The 14,885-nt window shown below is 52.9% G+C and overlaps 6 protein-coding genes across 6 annotated transcripts; 4 read left to right on the forward strand and 2 right to left on the reverse strand.

Annotated features, from left to right (window-relative positions):
• Positions 1–2,688: 2,688 nt before the first annotated feature.
• Positions 2,689–3,849, forward strand: N0V96_002186 (uncharacterized protein; the record flags this gene model as incomplete). Its single annotated transcript, XM_065756460.1, has 3 exons — positions 2,689–2,699; positions 2,854–3,382; positions 3,439–3,849. 3 exons carry the CDS (start codon positions 2,689–2,691, stop codon positions 3,847–3,849), a joined length of 951 nt encoding a protein of 316 aa, XP_065614829.1.
• Positions 3,850–4,734: 885 nt separating this feature from the next.
• On the forward strand, positions 4,735–5,683 carry N0V96_002187 (uncharacterized protein; the record flags this gene model as incomplete). The annotated part of the gene is made up of 2 exons (XM_065756461.1): positions 4,735–4,742; positions 4,906–5,683. The coding sequence occupies 2 exons, from the start codon at positions 4,735–4,737 to the stop codon at positions 5,681–5,683; spliced, it is 786 nt and encodes a 261-aa protein (XP_065614830.1).
• A 384-nt stretch (positions 5,684–6,067) lies between these two features.
• N0V96_002188 (uncharacterized protein) lies at positions 6,068–7,931 on the reverse strand (the record flags this gene model as incomplete). The annotated part of the gene is made up of 5 exons (XM_053187775.1): positions 6,068–6,865; positions 6,945–7,195; positions 7,267–7,316; positions 7,510–7,603; positions 7,727–7,931. The coding sequence occupies 5 exons, from the start codon at positions 7,929–7,931 to the stop codon at positions 6,068–6,070; spliced, it is 1,398 nt and encodes a 465-aa protein (XP_053055279.1).
• A 1,676-nt stretch (positions 7,932–9,607) lies between these two features.
• N0V96_002189 (uncharacterized protein) lies at positions 9,608–10,384 on the forward strand (the record flags this gene model as incomplete). Its single annotated transcript, XM_053187774.2, has 1 exon — positions 9,608–10,384. One exon carries the CDS (start codon positions 9,608–9,610, stop codon positions 10,382–10,384), a length of 777 nt encoding a protein of 258 aa, XP_053055278.1.
• A 472-nt stretch (positions 10,385–10,856) lies between these two features.
• Positions 10,857–12,005, forward strand: N0V96_002190 (uncharacterized protein; the record flags this gene model as incomplete). The annotated part of the gene is made up of 1 exon (XM_053187773.1): positions 10,857–12,005. The coding sequence occupies one exon, from the start codon at positions 10,857–10,859 to the stop codon at positions 12,003–12,005; it is 1,149 nt and encodes a 382-aa protein (XP_053055277.1).
• A 794-nt stretch (positions 12,006–12,799) lies between these two features.
• Positions 12,800–14,637, reverse strand: N0V96_002191 (uncharacterized protein; the record flags this gene model as incomplete). The annotated part of the gene is made up of 4 exons (XM_053187772.1): positions 12,800–13,147; positions 13,242–13,330; positions 13,400–13,816; positions 13,878–14,637. The coding sequence occupies 4 exons, from the start codon at positions 14,635–14,637 to the stop codon at positions 12,800–12,802; spliced, it is 1,614 nt and encodes a 537-aa protein (XP_053055276.1).
• Between the last annotated feature and the right edge of the window lie 248 nt (positions 14,638–14,885).

A 14,885-nucleotide genomic window follows, 5' to 3' on the forward strand; every position in this document is an offset into this window, starting at 1 on the left:
AAGCCTGGGAAGAGAAAGTAACCGTATGGCGTATCGACGAACACTGCCCACAAGCAATGAGCAAGAACGGAATGCCAGAAAAATGCAGCAGAAAAAGCCAAGCCGCTTTTCTTACACCATGAATCCCTTCAACCCCACCGTCATCCAACCAATCAGCACTCAAGCTCGCCATGGTTTCGGTGAGGGCCGCCGCGGTCCCCGTCTGAAAAGGGCACTTAATAGGTGATGGTGGGATGGATGGATGGGATAGAAGGGATGGATGACTGACCGCATAATCCTTGGAAAGCTCGAGTACCTACCTGTTCTCTTTCTCTCCCCCCTCTCCCCCTGACTATTGCTACTTTACCTTGCTTTAGTAAACACACTTGCTTGGAAGAGAGGTCCAAGCCTGACTGACTTCTGGGTTGAAGGGGGTGAAGAAGAAAATGGGAAATCATAAAAAGGCAGCCTGTCCGCCGCCCACCATCATCGTTCCATTTCCAGTCCGGCGCATGCATAGCCTTAGCACTTGAAGCAAATAGAATCTTCTTTGTGATCTTCTACCTTATTATCCAGCTTGTCAACCGATTAGCTGACGACTACCTAATATCAACACCACACCAACCTCAACCTCATCCAATAAAACGACCATCTACATCCTCTAATACCTCACTGCGACCAACCAACTCAGTCCAGAATCCCGCAATCTACGAACCAACCGAGCTCATAACTCTCATCCGTCATTCAAAATGTGCTTCGGAGCAGGAGGCAAGAAGTACTACTACCAAGAGGAGATCGTACCGACCCGGTACCATCACCACCACCACGGCCATCACCACCATGGTCACCACCACCACCACGGCCACTCCCCGCGCGCGAGCTACACGAGCGTGAGGAGGTCGTACGTCGCCAGCAGCCCGCGGGTCAGCTACGTCGAACCCGTCGTCTACGAGAGGACGAGCCGCACCTACCGATGAGTCAGTCACGCACGTCGGCATTGGTATCATGCCCCAGAAAGCTGGCTTGAACAATCCTAAGCATGTGGGAGCGGCACGAAGCGGGGGAGTTTAGACGAGGGAACGGCCCATGGACGTTTCAGAGAGTGGGGGAAAGAAGAACGGGCAATTACATGAGACGGATGGAGGAAAAAAAGAAGGTTTATTCATATGAGCCGCGGAAGAACATTGCGAACAGCGATAGCGAATATGGGAGGCATCGGTCTGATTTCTTAGTTGGAGAGGAGCTGTCCAAAATCAACTACTTTGGACAGGCGCTCGATCGTGTGATCACGATAGTGTGGTATGTTCCCGGCTTCTGGGGATGTGGAGTTTCTGTATGATTAATGGTGTTTTTTTTTTTTTTTGGGACTGGGCGGTAACGATTGCTACGAATATTCACCAGAGTTATGATATCGGCTTGATCAACAAGCTTTTTCGCGCAATGAAGTTTCCCTCATCTTTCTCATCTGAGGATGGAATTTTCCCTTTGTGATTCATAACGAATAGGAAAATGCGCATGACAAACCCATGCGGCTTCCATCGTCTGTGAGCCTCACGCATTGCACAGCCGTGCGTAACAGAACACGGGATGAGCACCTGGAAGTTGCCCGAGTTTGATGGCATTTGATTCATCAGCCTTACGGGCTTAATTAGGTACTAAGTCTGTGGAAGTGTGTGAGCACCTGGTGACAGACGTCCCTCTGTGAAATGTCTGTCACACGATGATGCGATTCGGGGGAAGCCAGTTGGAGGGGAGGGGGGCTGCCCAACAGGGAGCGGAGGGGAGGGGGACGATTTTCCCGAATTGTCGCTTAGGGTCCCCGGACGGGTAATGACATCATTTGCGCGACCCCTCCAACCCTTCGTCATCCTTCGCATCGTCATCACCACACCTCCAGAAGTTTTGAGAGAGAGCTTGTTGTATACTACCGTAGTGGACAGGTGAGCTAGCCGCACAAACCGCCCACCAACCCGAAATTCTCGGCGTGCTTCATAGATACCTACGTCTTAAGGATATCTTTCCTCCCACCACGAGATACCTCAGGTCAGTTACAACGATGGCCTACGCCCAGAATGGTGGGCAGCTGTCGTGGCCTGCCTCGCTCTTCCCGGCCCGAAAAAGACTAGAGCTTGGAGCTACGAGAGCTACCCGGGTTGTTGCCAACGTACTTTCACTCTCTTGAGTTTAGTTTCTTTCCTGTGATGTGGAATGCCACCTGCCAGCAAGCCCAAACTATGACATGAGTGTCTCACTCGGTCCTTTCCTTCATCCCGACTGTGCCGTCGCAAAGGGTTTCCTTCCCCCATTCTGTCCCCCCCAAAGACCCCTTCTTAAAGTCAACGCAGGACCCTTGTCGCATCACATCGCAGCTCTCGCATCTTACACTGCAACTTTCCTCCTGACGAGCAACCTTTTCTGCGCCCTGACCCAATTGTTTGAACCAGACAGGCGCACCTGAATCTTGGCTTCCAAGATCCCGTAGATACCCAGACCCAGCTTCTAATTCGTACACATAACACTCTACCGGAACCAGGTTTATTCCTTCCCACGTCCACATCGCATCCTAGTAGCTCATTCCTCTGAGCTTCGCGATATTACCAGAAGGTACAGCTCGGGTAACAGAGGTACTTTGCTCTGAACTCCAAATAACCGCCATCATGTAAGTGAGATCCGCTTCATACAACATCACCCACCACCATATCAGCCAAAATGCGACGCTGGTTCTCTCTCCAAAACAGCGAGGAGTGCCATGGCATTGCCATAAGCACGAAACCCTTAAGCATCTCCGCCTCGGTGATCTCCATCACGCCTCCTTCTACGTCTATACACAGCCATACCCACCGGGCTCGAACTCGTCGACTGACACGCTCACAGGAACCGATCACTCTCCATCAGATCCAACCACCGCCGCAACGGCTCCCAGAACAACGGCGCCTCCAAGCGCGCTGGCTTCTCCTTCAACTCCCTCCGCGGAAACGTCCAGCCCGAGCTCTCGCGCAAGCTCTACAAGATCATCAAGAGCGAGAACAACCTCATCAGCGCCCACGAGACCGCCGGCCGCGAGCGCACCTCCATCGCCACCCAGCTGTCCGAGTGGGGCGAGCAGACCAACGACGCCGCCGTCTCGGACGTTTCGGACAAGGTTGGCGTCATCCTGAGCGAGCTTGGCGAGCAGGAGGAGCAGTATGCTCACTCTCTGGACGACGCCCGGGGTGTTTTGAAGCACATTCGCAACACGGAGAAGAGCGTGCAGCCGAGCCGCGATGGCAAGGATAAGATTGCCGACGAGATTGCCAAGCTCAAGATGAAGGAGCCCCAGAGTGCGAGACTCGTGGTCCTTGAGCAGGAGCTTGTCCGCGCCGAGGCAGAGAACTTGGTTGCCGAAGCCCAGCTGACGAATATCGTACGGAAACCAACCTCTCCAGCCTAGTGCCAATCGTTCGCTAACAAGAAGCACAGACTCGCCAGAAGCTCAAGGAAGCGTACGAAGCCGAGTTTGCGGCTACTATTGAGCGGGCCGAGAAGCAAATCATCCTTGCCAAGCACGGCCGACGGCTTCTTCACCTCCTCGATGACACCCCTGTCGTACCTGGCGACATGCGTCCCACGTATCACCACGCTCAACAGGCGCGACAGATTCTCAACGACGCCGAGGATGACCTGCGCGACTGGCGCCCAGAGCAGGACGATTTCAGCGCTGCACAATCCGATTCCGTGTCTAACACTAGGGGTACCCAGAACGCGGTACACGACGAGGACGCTAAGATTGTAGCCGGCTCGGTTCCTGGGCACCAGGAAGTTTCAGAGAAGGATACCGATAGCATTGTGAGCAATGGAACCAGGCAGACCGAGTCTGTGGCTGCTCACTAGAGCGGTACGGATTTTGTCGTGCGATGCTTTCCAGATTGTATGAAGGATATCAGGACGGACAGGCTGGAGTTGGTTGGAGATGTTTATGCTTGTATGTAATACCATTCTTACGGCCGCGCTTTTATGAAATACAAGATAATTGAACGAATCACTTTTGGTATCGAGGTGTCATCCTGCAGAATGACCATATTTTAGTGTTGTTTTCTTACCATCTCAGTTCATGTCAATCATGTCTCGGCCACAACATTGTGAGAGATCTTGCCAAGCATCTGTTTAGCAAGTCTCCAGAGTCGGGAGAAACATGATCACAAAATTTCTAACGACTTGGTTGGTCAAGGATTTAAACGCTGCTGTATGATAGTTAAGGTGGCAGGTCACCTTAGGCATATGAGGACACATGCAACAGCAGGCAGCCGGCCCCGCTCTGTGCGACGCCCAACACGGTTCCGTTGGAGAGACGCGAGGTTTATAAGTGGCGTGGTCGTCTGTACACCACCACTCGTTCTTTTTAATGCGTCACCTCCAATTTATCATCTTGTTCATAGAAAAGTTTTGTTTCTACGAGGTGTCACTAGAAAGAGAAAAAAATCAAAAACCATGGACTCAGCCACGACGATTGACGTCTCGACGTACGACAACCAACTCCAATGCCCGCTCTTCGGGACCTTACCGGGCGAGATCCGCAACGAGATCTTTGCGCTGGCGCTGGTGCAGTTCTCGGAGGAGGAGGAAGGGTCGGCGTACCCAAAGGACTCGTACTGGTATCGGCCTGGGTTCACGGGGCCTAGAAAGAGTAGTAGTAGTCTGCTGAGGGCGTGTAAGTTGGCGTATGTGGAGGGGCAAAAGGTGTTTTTGAGGGAGCTGGAGTGGGCTTTTTGGTTTGGTATGTTTTTGTTTTTCTTGGTTTGGGTGTTCTTTTACCATTTACCCCTTTCCCCTGTGTGTGGGACTTCTACACGAAGCTCTTTTAGGATTGTTGATCACGGGTGGAGTTTGTCTAGTCATGGCTGACGGAAACTGATCTTTTGTGTTTTTAGACCGCGGCCCAGCAGGAAGAACAACCAACTACGCCTGCGAGAAATTCTTCTCCTCTCTGACGGAGCAACAGGCGCGCGACCTGACAAAGGTGCGCTTCTTTACGCAAATGTACTGGCTCGAGGACGGGCGGAACCTGGCGACGCTCTTTGCGCAGCCGAAATTCCGGCCCGAGGTGTTGACGATCACGGTGCGGTATTCGGATTGGTGGTACTGGGAGAGCGACGAGCCTTTGAGGATGAAGGAGGATTGGTTGCGGGGGTTCCGGGGACCGAGGGGGTTGAGGGAGTTGAGGGTCGAGTATGAGACGCTTGTGGGGAAGAGGGAGGAGATGATGGGGATTGTGGGGAGGAATAAGGGGTGGAAGTTGGTTGTTGGGGGTGGTGTTGGTAGAGACGATAGGAGGGAAGTGGAGAGGAAAGATGGAGAAGATGAGAAGGAGGAGGACGAGGAGGAGGAGGAAGAAGAAGAAGAAGGGTATTTGAGTGCCGAGGGGACGGAGTTGGTGGAGTGGACTTGGACGGGGGCTAGTAAGCTCGGCGGGCAGACGTGGGCTCATCACGGGGAGGGAGAGACGGTTGAGTATGTTGTTGTCATGGATACGTGGAGGTTTGTCGAGGGGAGGGTGAGGGAGGAGGATCGGGCGAAGAGGGTGGAGAGCCAGCCGTTATATTCTGGGTATGTTCATCCGGATGATATGTGGTGGAGTGAGGATGAGGATGAAGATGAAGAGGGTGATGATGATGATGATGATGATGATGAAGATTTTGTGGATAATGATGAGGAAGAGGAGGAGTAAGAGGAAGAGGATGATGAGGAAGTGTACGATTACGGTCTGGCTGGAGAGAATGGCTCGGGGTCGGTTGGAGGCTCTCAGTTGGATTTGTCTGCCGGACGTGTTTTTCAAGATGTGTGGTTAGGGATGTAAGTAAGACCATATGGCGAACAAGTATCTACAGGGACACAACTCGATCCCTTTTCTTTGGAGACTCTACCATCCTACATGCTAGTGACTGTCAAAGATGTTGAACGGGAAAACAACGTTGTGGGTTGAGCCTTTTACCGCTCGGAAGTCTTTTGAACTGGAGCCAGCTTTCTGTCCTCTTCATCTTCGGTTCTATCAAGCACACGTGTTGTCCCCAAAGATACTTGAATATCTCACAAGTCTTTGGATCATGTTTCCCTAGACTACGGTTGCCTTAATGTGGTTCGAACCGCTCTTGGGAAACGCCCCGAAAAAGTCGGCATCGAAGGCGACATCGCGCTCATACAACGTATCATGCAACGCCAGCTCGAAACCAGCCGACGGAGCAAAGATGCGTCCCAGAGTCAAGTAGATGCCCATGTTGGCCACGTCCATCCCCACGCAACTGCGGGTCCCGCGACCGTAGTTGTTAACGTATTTCCGAAGCCGTTTCCGCTCGCCCGGGTCAAGCCAACGCCCGGGGTCGAATCTGTGCGGGTCTGGGAAGATGTTGGCGTCGAGATAGATGTCGTACGTGGACACGGAGACGGTGACGCCACGGGGGATCACCACGTCCCCGTATTGGATTTCATTTTCCGGGTCGGTTCTGGGTAAGCGGCCGGCAATGGGGTGGTTTAGACGGAATGACTCCTGGACGACTGCGTGCAGATAGTCTAGCTCTTTGAGCTCTTGGTACGTGGGGAGTCTGCCGAGCCTCTTTCCACATTCTGCCAGCTCCTCCCGGAGTTGTGCGAGCTCTTTAGGGTGACTGAGGAGCATGAAGGTTGCAAAGGCGATGGCTTGGCCTTCTGTGTCGATGCCCGCGTTGATGCAGAGCCAGACCTCATTTACCACACGCGTCAACTCCTTTTCATGGGCTGGGAGGTTTGACTCGAGAATATGCTGGACGGTGGATTTAAAGCCGTCGCCGTCGCCCCTACCACCAGTCTTTTCGCGTATAGTCGTGTCATTAGTCGTTGCAGCACGATACTGATCTGTGACGGCCTGATCGATGATCTGGACAGGGACGCCACACACTTCATGTCAGTCACTTGAAGGCTTTACATCTAAGTTGGCGGATGAATACAACACTTACGTTCCGGAACCGCAGAACCCGAATCATACCAGGGCTGACGGGCTCCGCGCGTTTAGCCCAGCGCGCGGGAGCTCGCATCACAGCAAAGAACCAGTGCCCGATGTGACGGCTGATCATGTTCATACGACCCAGGGTCCTTGCAATCTTGAACATGTCATTCTCAAAGTCCTCGACGTCGACGAACCCGAAGTCGTAGCCGAGGTTCGTGGTGCACGTCACATCGATGGCGAGGCATCGGAAAGCATGGCCCACTAGAGATCATGGATAGATCGCACCCGGTCAGTAAAGCCGCCATATGGGAACGGAGGGGATTTTTATTTACAGGTCAACACGGCACCAGTGCCCTTGGTGGCGCGGAATCTCGAGAGTAATCTTTGCACCAGTGCCTCGTATAAGTGTTCGCGAGACATGACCAGAGGGGTGGCGAACACAGGCAGGATAGCCTCGCGGCGCATTCGATGTAGCTCATGAGGGCTGAGTAGAGACACCGAATGACAAAGGGTCAGGAAAGAAAACTCCAAAGTGATAGGGCGAGAGGACGTCCACAAGGCAGTGCTACACTTACCCAGCTTGCAGGACACTATTCGGCGGGCCATTGGATCGGTAATACCACCACGGCCTGGACGTCTTTCTCGAGATTTTGAAGGCTTCGGTGAACTCTGGATCCCGGATGTGTACTTCCCATGGGTTTATACGCACTATGGGGCCTATATTAAGAGACAGATTAGCATCTTCGAGTTGAACAAGTCTCTCTGGATCACAGGAAGTTCTTCACCACTTACCTGATACATCGTGCATGCGGTTGATCTCAGCCCAGTATCGACCACCTCCATCTTTGAAAAAGTCGTAATAGAACTCGTAGCCGAATGTGAGGGCGGCCAACGTGGGCCCAGGGAAACGAGCAAGAGGGCTGAAGAATAATCTGTAGGCGGCAATAGACACAACATACGCCGCAGCCAGTAATAGACACGCTATGAAGTATAGCATCTTTGCATGCTATTACAAAGTCGCGATGAGAAGGATACAGGATCAGTGCTGGAACAGATATGACAGAAGATGCAGACGTAATCACTCCGTCACTATTAGGAATCGAAACCTCGTTTTGAGGCCTTGAGCTGGGAGCTTGAGGTGCTTCTCCGAGGAAGCCATAATGAGAATCGGGCTTCCAATTTTCCGTCCGTTGCCATCTTTGATGCGACAATAGCCCGGCGTCATATTCTTCACCGCTTAGATAGAACCGTTCCAGCTCTTACTCTGGAATGCCAGAGGTCAGACTTTCTCTTGGCCGGTTCAGACCCATCACGCGTGAGCTGCCGCCGATGCAAGTGCAAAGCTTAGCAATCGCATGCTCTCGAGTGATTGTTCCCGTAAACGTGTTGAAGGGACCAGTCAGTGGAGTATCATCCTTGCAGTATTAACACTCGTCTTTGAAGTATGCGCAGTATACATGTGAGATGTTTGTGTAAAGTACAACTGCCAATTTCTGTAACATGACTCAAGGAATACCTTATCCAGCGCTTACGAATACTGGGGACTTTCATCTATGTTGCATATACGAAGTCCTCCGTACCTCGCCGAAGTCTTCCTCATTATTTCTGCTCGAGATCTGATGAAGGGAAGTGATCTTATCTGAGTCCTAAACCTTAAAAACCTTTGTCAATTGTGATCAACATCAGCTGAAGTTAAATTGCCACCCCACACAAGGTGAAGTAGTTGGTCGGCGAATTTGACAGCATCGCCATGAATGTGGCCGGGGACAAACCGGAATGTAACATGGCCACATAAGCGGATGATGCCGAACGAGATGCAACTTGGCGACTACAAACGGCTTGGGAGGCACGGTCCGACGGGAGCAAGGGACTGTTGCCTTTCTTCATCTAACTGACCTTTGACGTTGACGGGTCCGAAACTCTAAAGAGGACCCCTAAGCCGTTCATCCAATGATAATCTCTCGAATACAGAAACAGGCATCTGCGGACTTAACTGCTTGCTCCGGGCCTCGATGCCGGCCACTCACAAGGCTCTCTTATTGATTCTTGGTCCTTCTGCGATGCATTCTGCACCTGGCATCGCAGAGGGGGGCTCAGCTCGTCTAAGTTTCAGGAGACTTTTGGAATGCTTCACCCCGTAGCGAAGGGCATTCTAGGCTTCTTCACTCTCGGTATGTAAGCAGTAGTTAGTTCCAAGGGAACCAGGGTCCTGAAGGGTAGGGAAGTCAACAACTCCCGACGGAGACTTCGGTGCCGGACTGACCGCTCTTGCGGATTGAACGGTACCGCGAAGAAGCCCTCTCCCCGGTGGTGGGAAATCTCCGTGTAAGCTTTGCTTTGTGGGACAAGCAGAGTCGACCTGCATGAGACGTCTTGTTCGTTGTCAATTCTGGATACCCTACTTCTGATCTCTAACGTAGTAGTAAGTGGACTTTGCATCTTGGTGGTTCTAGCTGCAAGGTTCTGAATGTAGATGACATCCTCTATAACATTTATGTTGGTTCTAGCTTTCGAGAATGTCTGCAATTCGCTTGTCTTATTACACTTCACCCACGTCCAATTTCTCTACGTTGTTACGGTTACCACACTTTTTGACACTTTGGCGAATTCTTTCCTAACCTAGAGCTGCACATCTTAATGGCAAACTCATACTCTGGTTCTAAATCTCCTACCATGGACCCGCCTCTCACTGAACTCGCCGTCAAGCACGGCACGGACAAACATAGAGAAGGCAAGGTGTCCATCACTCGGCAGGGCACCACCATGGAAGTCGGCGGACACCTGTATGCACCGCACTACGACTTCCACTTTGGCCCCTTCCGACACCGCGGGATCAACGTTCTAGAAATTGGCGTGGGCGGGTTCGAAGACCCCAAAGCCGGAGGCGAATCGCTACGCATGTGGAAGGAGTACTTCCCCAAAGCGCAGATTGTGAGCCTCGACTACTACGACAAGACGGCGCTGCAAGAGGACCGCATCCGCATCTATCGTGGGAGCCAGGACGACCCGGCTCTCCTGAAAAGAATGCACGATGAGTGCGGCGGGTTCGACATCATTGTCGACGACGGGAGCCATCGCTGCGACCACGTCATTGCCTCGTTCAAGATTCTGTTCCCGCTATTGCGGAGCGGTGGTATCTATGCCGTGGAGGACCTGGAGACGTCATACTGGAAGGTCACTGGTGGTTCGAGCAATGACATGAATGCGACGACGTCGTCCATGGGGTTCTTCAAGAGTCTCCTCGACGGGTTGAATCACAAGGAGTTTGAAATTCCTGGGTACCAGCCGACGTACTTTGATAAGCATATTGTGTCAATGACCTTTTACCATAACTTGGTTATTATCTATAAGGGCGACAACGACGAAGAAAGCAATGTGATGGTGGACAATCAAATGCCAGAAGCGCTGGCGGCTCTGTACCCAAAATTTGACTGGTTGAACACAACTTAAACAGCTTTCTATTCGAACACCAGACCTCATGCCCCGTAGTAAATCAAATATTACTTTTGGCTCATAATATATTCGCGACTTGAACCTCGTGTCTCATCCAAAGAATAAAGTCGAATTACGTATTGCGTCTTTGTGGTTGGAAAAATGTGCGCTTATGTTTCCCACCTTGTTGTCATTCTTTACTCAGACAACAAAGCGAAGCGAGCTACATGGAAATCATCTGCAGCCCTTCGAGCCTCTAATTCAGTATTTCCTTTCCAACAGAGTCTACTTGACCTTACTCTCTGGTGGAGCTGAGATCTACTCTCAGTCTTGTGATGACTGAAGGAGTAATCATGTCGGTGAGCCCAAGGCGCCGAGCATAGCAGCCAATTTCGGACCATAAATATCCCCGCTCACCTCACATCTAGTCATTTGAAGCCGTTGAGTTCTACAGTATCATCCAGACCTCTAGTACACTACTCATTGCACCATGACTGCCCCGGAATCTCTGCCCACCACCCACAAGGCACTCAAAGTATCTGGGCCTGGACATGTCTACGTGTCTGAAGATGCCTCGGTACCTTCGCCAGACCGATCCGAGCTACTCATCCGCGTGGCGTGTGTCTCGATCAACCAGGTAGACTGCAAGTCTGCCGACCTATCTCCCACACCTGGCGCAACCGGCGGCACTGATTTCTCTGGCGTCGTGGTAGCTCTAGGCAGCGACGTCGACGCGGAGACTTGGCGTGTGGGCGACCGCATCATGGCCGGCATCTTTGGCAACAACCCGCTCCGGCGGGATAACGGTGCGTTTGCCGAGTATGCCGTCGTTCCCGCGCGCCTGGCTTGGAGAATCCCAGCCAGCATGGACCTCGCCACTGCTGCCTCCCTACCTGCCGCCTTGGCTACTGTCGGACTTTCTCTGTTCCAGTACATGAAGATGGCGATGCCAGACAATACAGAAGGCTCTCTGCAGCTAAGCTTGAAGAAGGACTCGGGAGCAGCAGCAGCAGCATCAACTGCCGCAAGCCTGGCATCCTACGTACTGGTCTACGGAGGCGGCACGGCAACAGGGGCTATGGCGATCCAGGTTCTCAAGCTGCTGGGCCTCACCCCCATCACAACGTGCTCGGAATCTTCAGCAGCAAGATCCCTGGAGCTCGGCGCCGCGGCGACCTTTGACTATCGCTCGCCCAGCTGCGGCGCCGACGTCCTGAACTACACGCAGGGCGCTCTCACGCTAGCCCTCGACTGCATCTCGGACTCGGACTCCATGTCGACGTGCTACAAGGCTCTGGGTCCCGCCGGTGGTCGCTACGTGGCCCTGGACCCCTTCCCCCTACGTGGCCACACGCGCCGCAGCGTTGAGCCGGATTGGGTGTGCTGCTATACGCAGTTCGGGCACGATGTTGCCTGGGCCCCGCCGTTCGACCTGGACGCCCGCGTCGACGACCGAGTCTGCGCTGAGTCTTGGTATGTTCTTGCGCAGCGGCTGCTGGATGAGGGTCTCGTTGTGCCGCAGCCGTTGGAGGTGCGTAACGGGGGGTTGGCGGGCGTCGGCGAGGGTATGCAGGAGGTGCGGAGGGGTTTGATCAAGGGCAAAAAGCTTGTGTATGCTGTTGCCGAGATTGCGGTCTAAGATACGATTAGTTGAGCTGAGCGAGTAATTCTACATGTATCCGTAAAGCCCCCCAGGTTGAGGCTGTAGGTGTAAGTGGAGGTCAAGTCGTGGTTACCGAAAGTGGGGCCGAGAGCAGCCCCGCGGGCCCCGCTGAAATGCCGATAGAGCCGGAAGAACTACCGCCTGTGTGCCTGATTTGAAATTCGATGGTGACAATGCATGAGGAATCAAGTCCCGTCGGCATATTGTCAGATAAGTTGGTGATACTGAAGTTTGCCCAGAAAGTTGAATTCCATCATCCAATAGGCATGCCTCGTAGTAAGACATGCTGTTTTTGAGTTTTCGGTTCTAAGTAATCCGTAGTAGGTGTATCACCACGAAAGTTGACAACGTGACATGAGGCACGTAATTTCAAGGGTGTTAAATCCGGAAGGCGTTCAGTAACCTTAGAAGCACAATGGTCACATTTTTCAGTTGTCGAAGAATGTGAAGCGAGAGAACAAACAACTACTTGGGCAGATAAGTTTCGCTGAATCCTTGTCGTCCTAGTGGATTTCTACTCCGTATGCGGGCATAATATAGAGTCAATAAACTACATACGCAACTCGCCTAGTGTGAAAACCTGACAGGTCATTCTTTGCCTGTTTTCTGAATGGACTTTAGAGACTTTCCACCTTCTTCAGCAACTCGCAACTCCACATCATAAGTCGGGACAACTGACTACCCTCGTCGTTGTGCACCTGAAAACTCCCCGCAACTCTTGACTCGGTCAACACTCTCCTTTCGAATCCGAGCCGAGCTTCCCTCAAAGTCTAAAGATCACTCATCTTGGCCGGGGTAACGCGGGCCAGCAGCTTGGGCTTCGACCAAATGGAGTGCGTCTTGACATGGAGCCAGTCCTCCGTCTCCGGCGTCAGGGCCAGGTCAAAGTCGTATAGGAACCTGGCAAGAACGCCTCGAATCTCATGCAGGGCAATGTTCTTGCCGATGCACGTCCGCGGCCCCGTGCCGAAAGCCAGCCAGGCGACGCGGTTGTCGTACTTGTGGTAGGGGGCGTAGTCAACTTCGTCGAGGAGCCACCGCTCCGGAACGAACTTGGCAGGGTCTTTCCAGTGGAGAGACGAGTTAGACATGGTCCAGGCGGCGACGGCGACTTCAGTCTGTGGACATATTGAGGTCAGTTACAATGCTCGGTACTTACGTTGCCAGCACGAAATTTGGCGGTCTGGAGAGGATGGAGCTCGAAGCACATACCTCTTCGGCAAGAAAATCATCGCAAACCTGATTTCCTCCGGCCGCAATTTCTCGCTGCGTTCCTAGGCCAACCTGGCCACTTGGGTAGACTGGAGTGTAGTAGTCAGTGTTTGCCTGTTACTAAGGGAAAGGATAGATCGTGTCAGAAAGGTACTCACATCTCAGAGCTTCCTCAATGACAGCGTTCAAGTAAGGCATCCTCTGGACTACCTGGCTGTTCAAGCTCAACCTGTCCGGAACATCACGGATCTCACGAAGGAGCTTCTCCATCTTGTCCGGGTTGCGGATAAGCAGGTGCGTCACGGTCGTCAGGGTAGTGGCTGTTGTCTCCGTCCCCGCCACCATTAACATGTTGGCATTGGCGTTCATCAGCGTGCGGGACATGGCCTCCCCCGGCTGCTTGAGGACATGGCCGAAGATGTCCGGCCTCCCGTCGTTGCCCTTCTCCAAGCGCTTGGCGACGAGGTTGCTGCAATGCTGCATGTGCTTGGCAGAGTCCTGCAGCATACCCTTGGGCGCGAAGAGATCGAACAAGAATCCACCGAGGGGATAGGCCTTGATGACTGATCTCTTGTCTACAATGAAACCAGAAACTATTAGTCTTGGCCTGCAACATAGGAGGGGTTCAGGACGGACTCAATAGCTTGTACATGACGAAAACGGCTGGAACCCACGAGGACTCGATTCCAGTCTCGAGCTGGCCGAGACCCTCGCCAAAGGTCAAATCACCCATAACATCAAACGTCATGAAGTTGTATAGCGTAGCAATGTCCACCACTGTCTCGCCGTCGGCGCTGGCGGCAATGTCCGAGCTCACCCTGCTCATGAGCTGCTCAACGTACTTTTGCACGAGGGGCTCCTGCTCCTTCCAAGCCCGCTCGCCAAAGGCGGGATTAAACTGCTTGCGCTGCGCCGCGTGCCCAGCTGTGGTGGGCTCGAGGGCCATGGGCAGGCGGCCGCTCGGCAGGTTCTTGACGGCGCGGTCGAGGTTCTTGACGTTTGGCTTGGCGTTGCCAAACTTGTGGCCGTAAATGTCCTTCCAGGCGCGGGGGTCGATGAAGCTCAGGCGGTTCGGTCCCAGACGCACCGTCTGACCGTACTTTTTGTGCTGTTTGGCTTCCCATTGGAGGATGGATCCTTTGGTGAAGTGGTATGCCCACACGGTGCTGGTGAGCTTGCAGAGGAGTGGTCCCGGGTGCTTGCTGAGGGGATGGAACCAGATGCGGTAGATGGAGATGCTAATGAGCCAGGTAAAGAACAGGGTGAGGATGGTCGAGAGGCCCAACACAACTGGGCTGCTAATTGCGGCTTGAGATAGTTTCTCTTGTATCCGAATTGGTACGGCACTCCATGCTGCCTTTGCTGCTGTCTCCAGGGCCGATGGCGTTGCGTTCATGTTCGTTCAAGTGACAGAGGGTGCAGTGAATATCGAAGGAACAGGTACGCTAGGAGGCCATCCAAAAGACTCTTGGATGTAAGTTAGAAGAAGAAGATGCTCTGAACTACACGTAATGGCTGGTAAAATATACCCACCCGGCCAGGAGCCAACCGACGAGAATATGTGCTTGTGGCGAGATCCGGCATAACTTCTGCAACCCTAGAGATTCCTGCTTGACGACCATGGTTGGGTTGTCCTCGAGTATC

The sequence above is a fragment of the Colletotrichum fioriniae genome, assembly GCF_027942845.1.
Source record: "Colletotrichum fioriniae strain IMI 355084 chromosome Unknown scaffold_2, whole genome shotgun sequence".
Classification (NCBI taxonomy): domain Eukaryota; kingdom Fungi; phylum Ascomycota; class Sordariomycetes; order Glomerellales; family Glomerellaceae; genus Colletotrichum; species Colletotrichum fioriniae.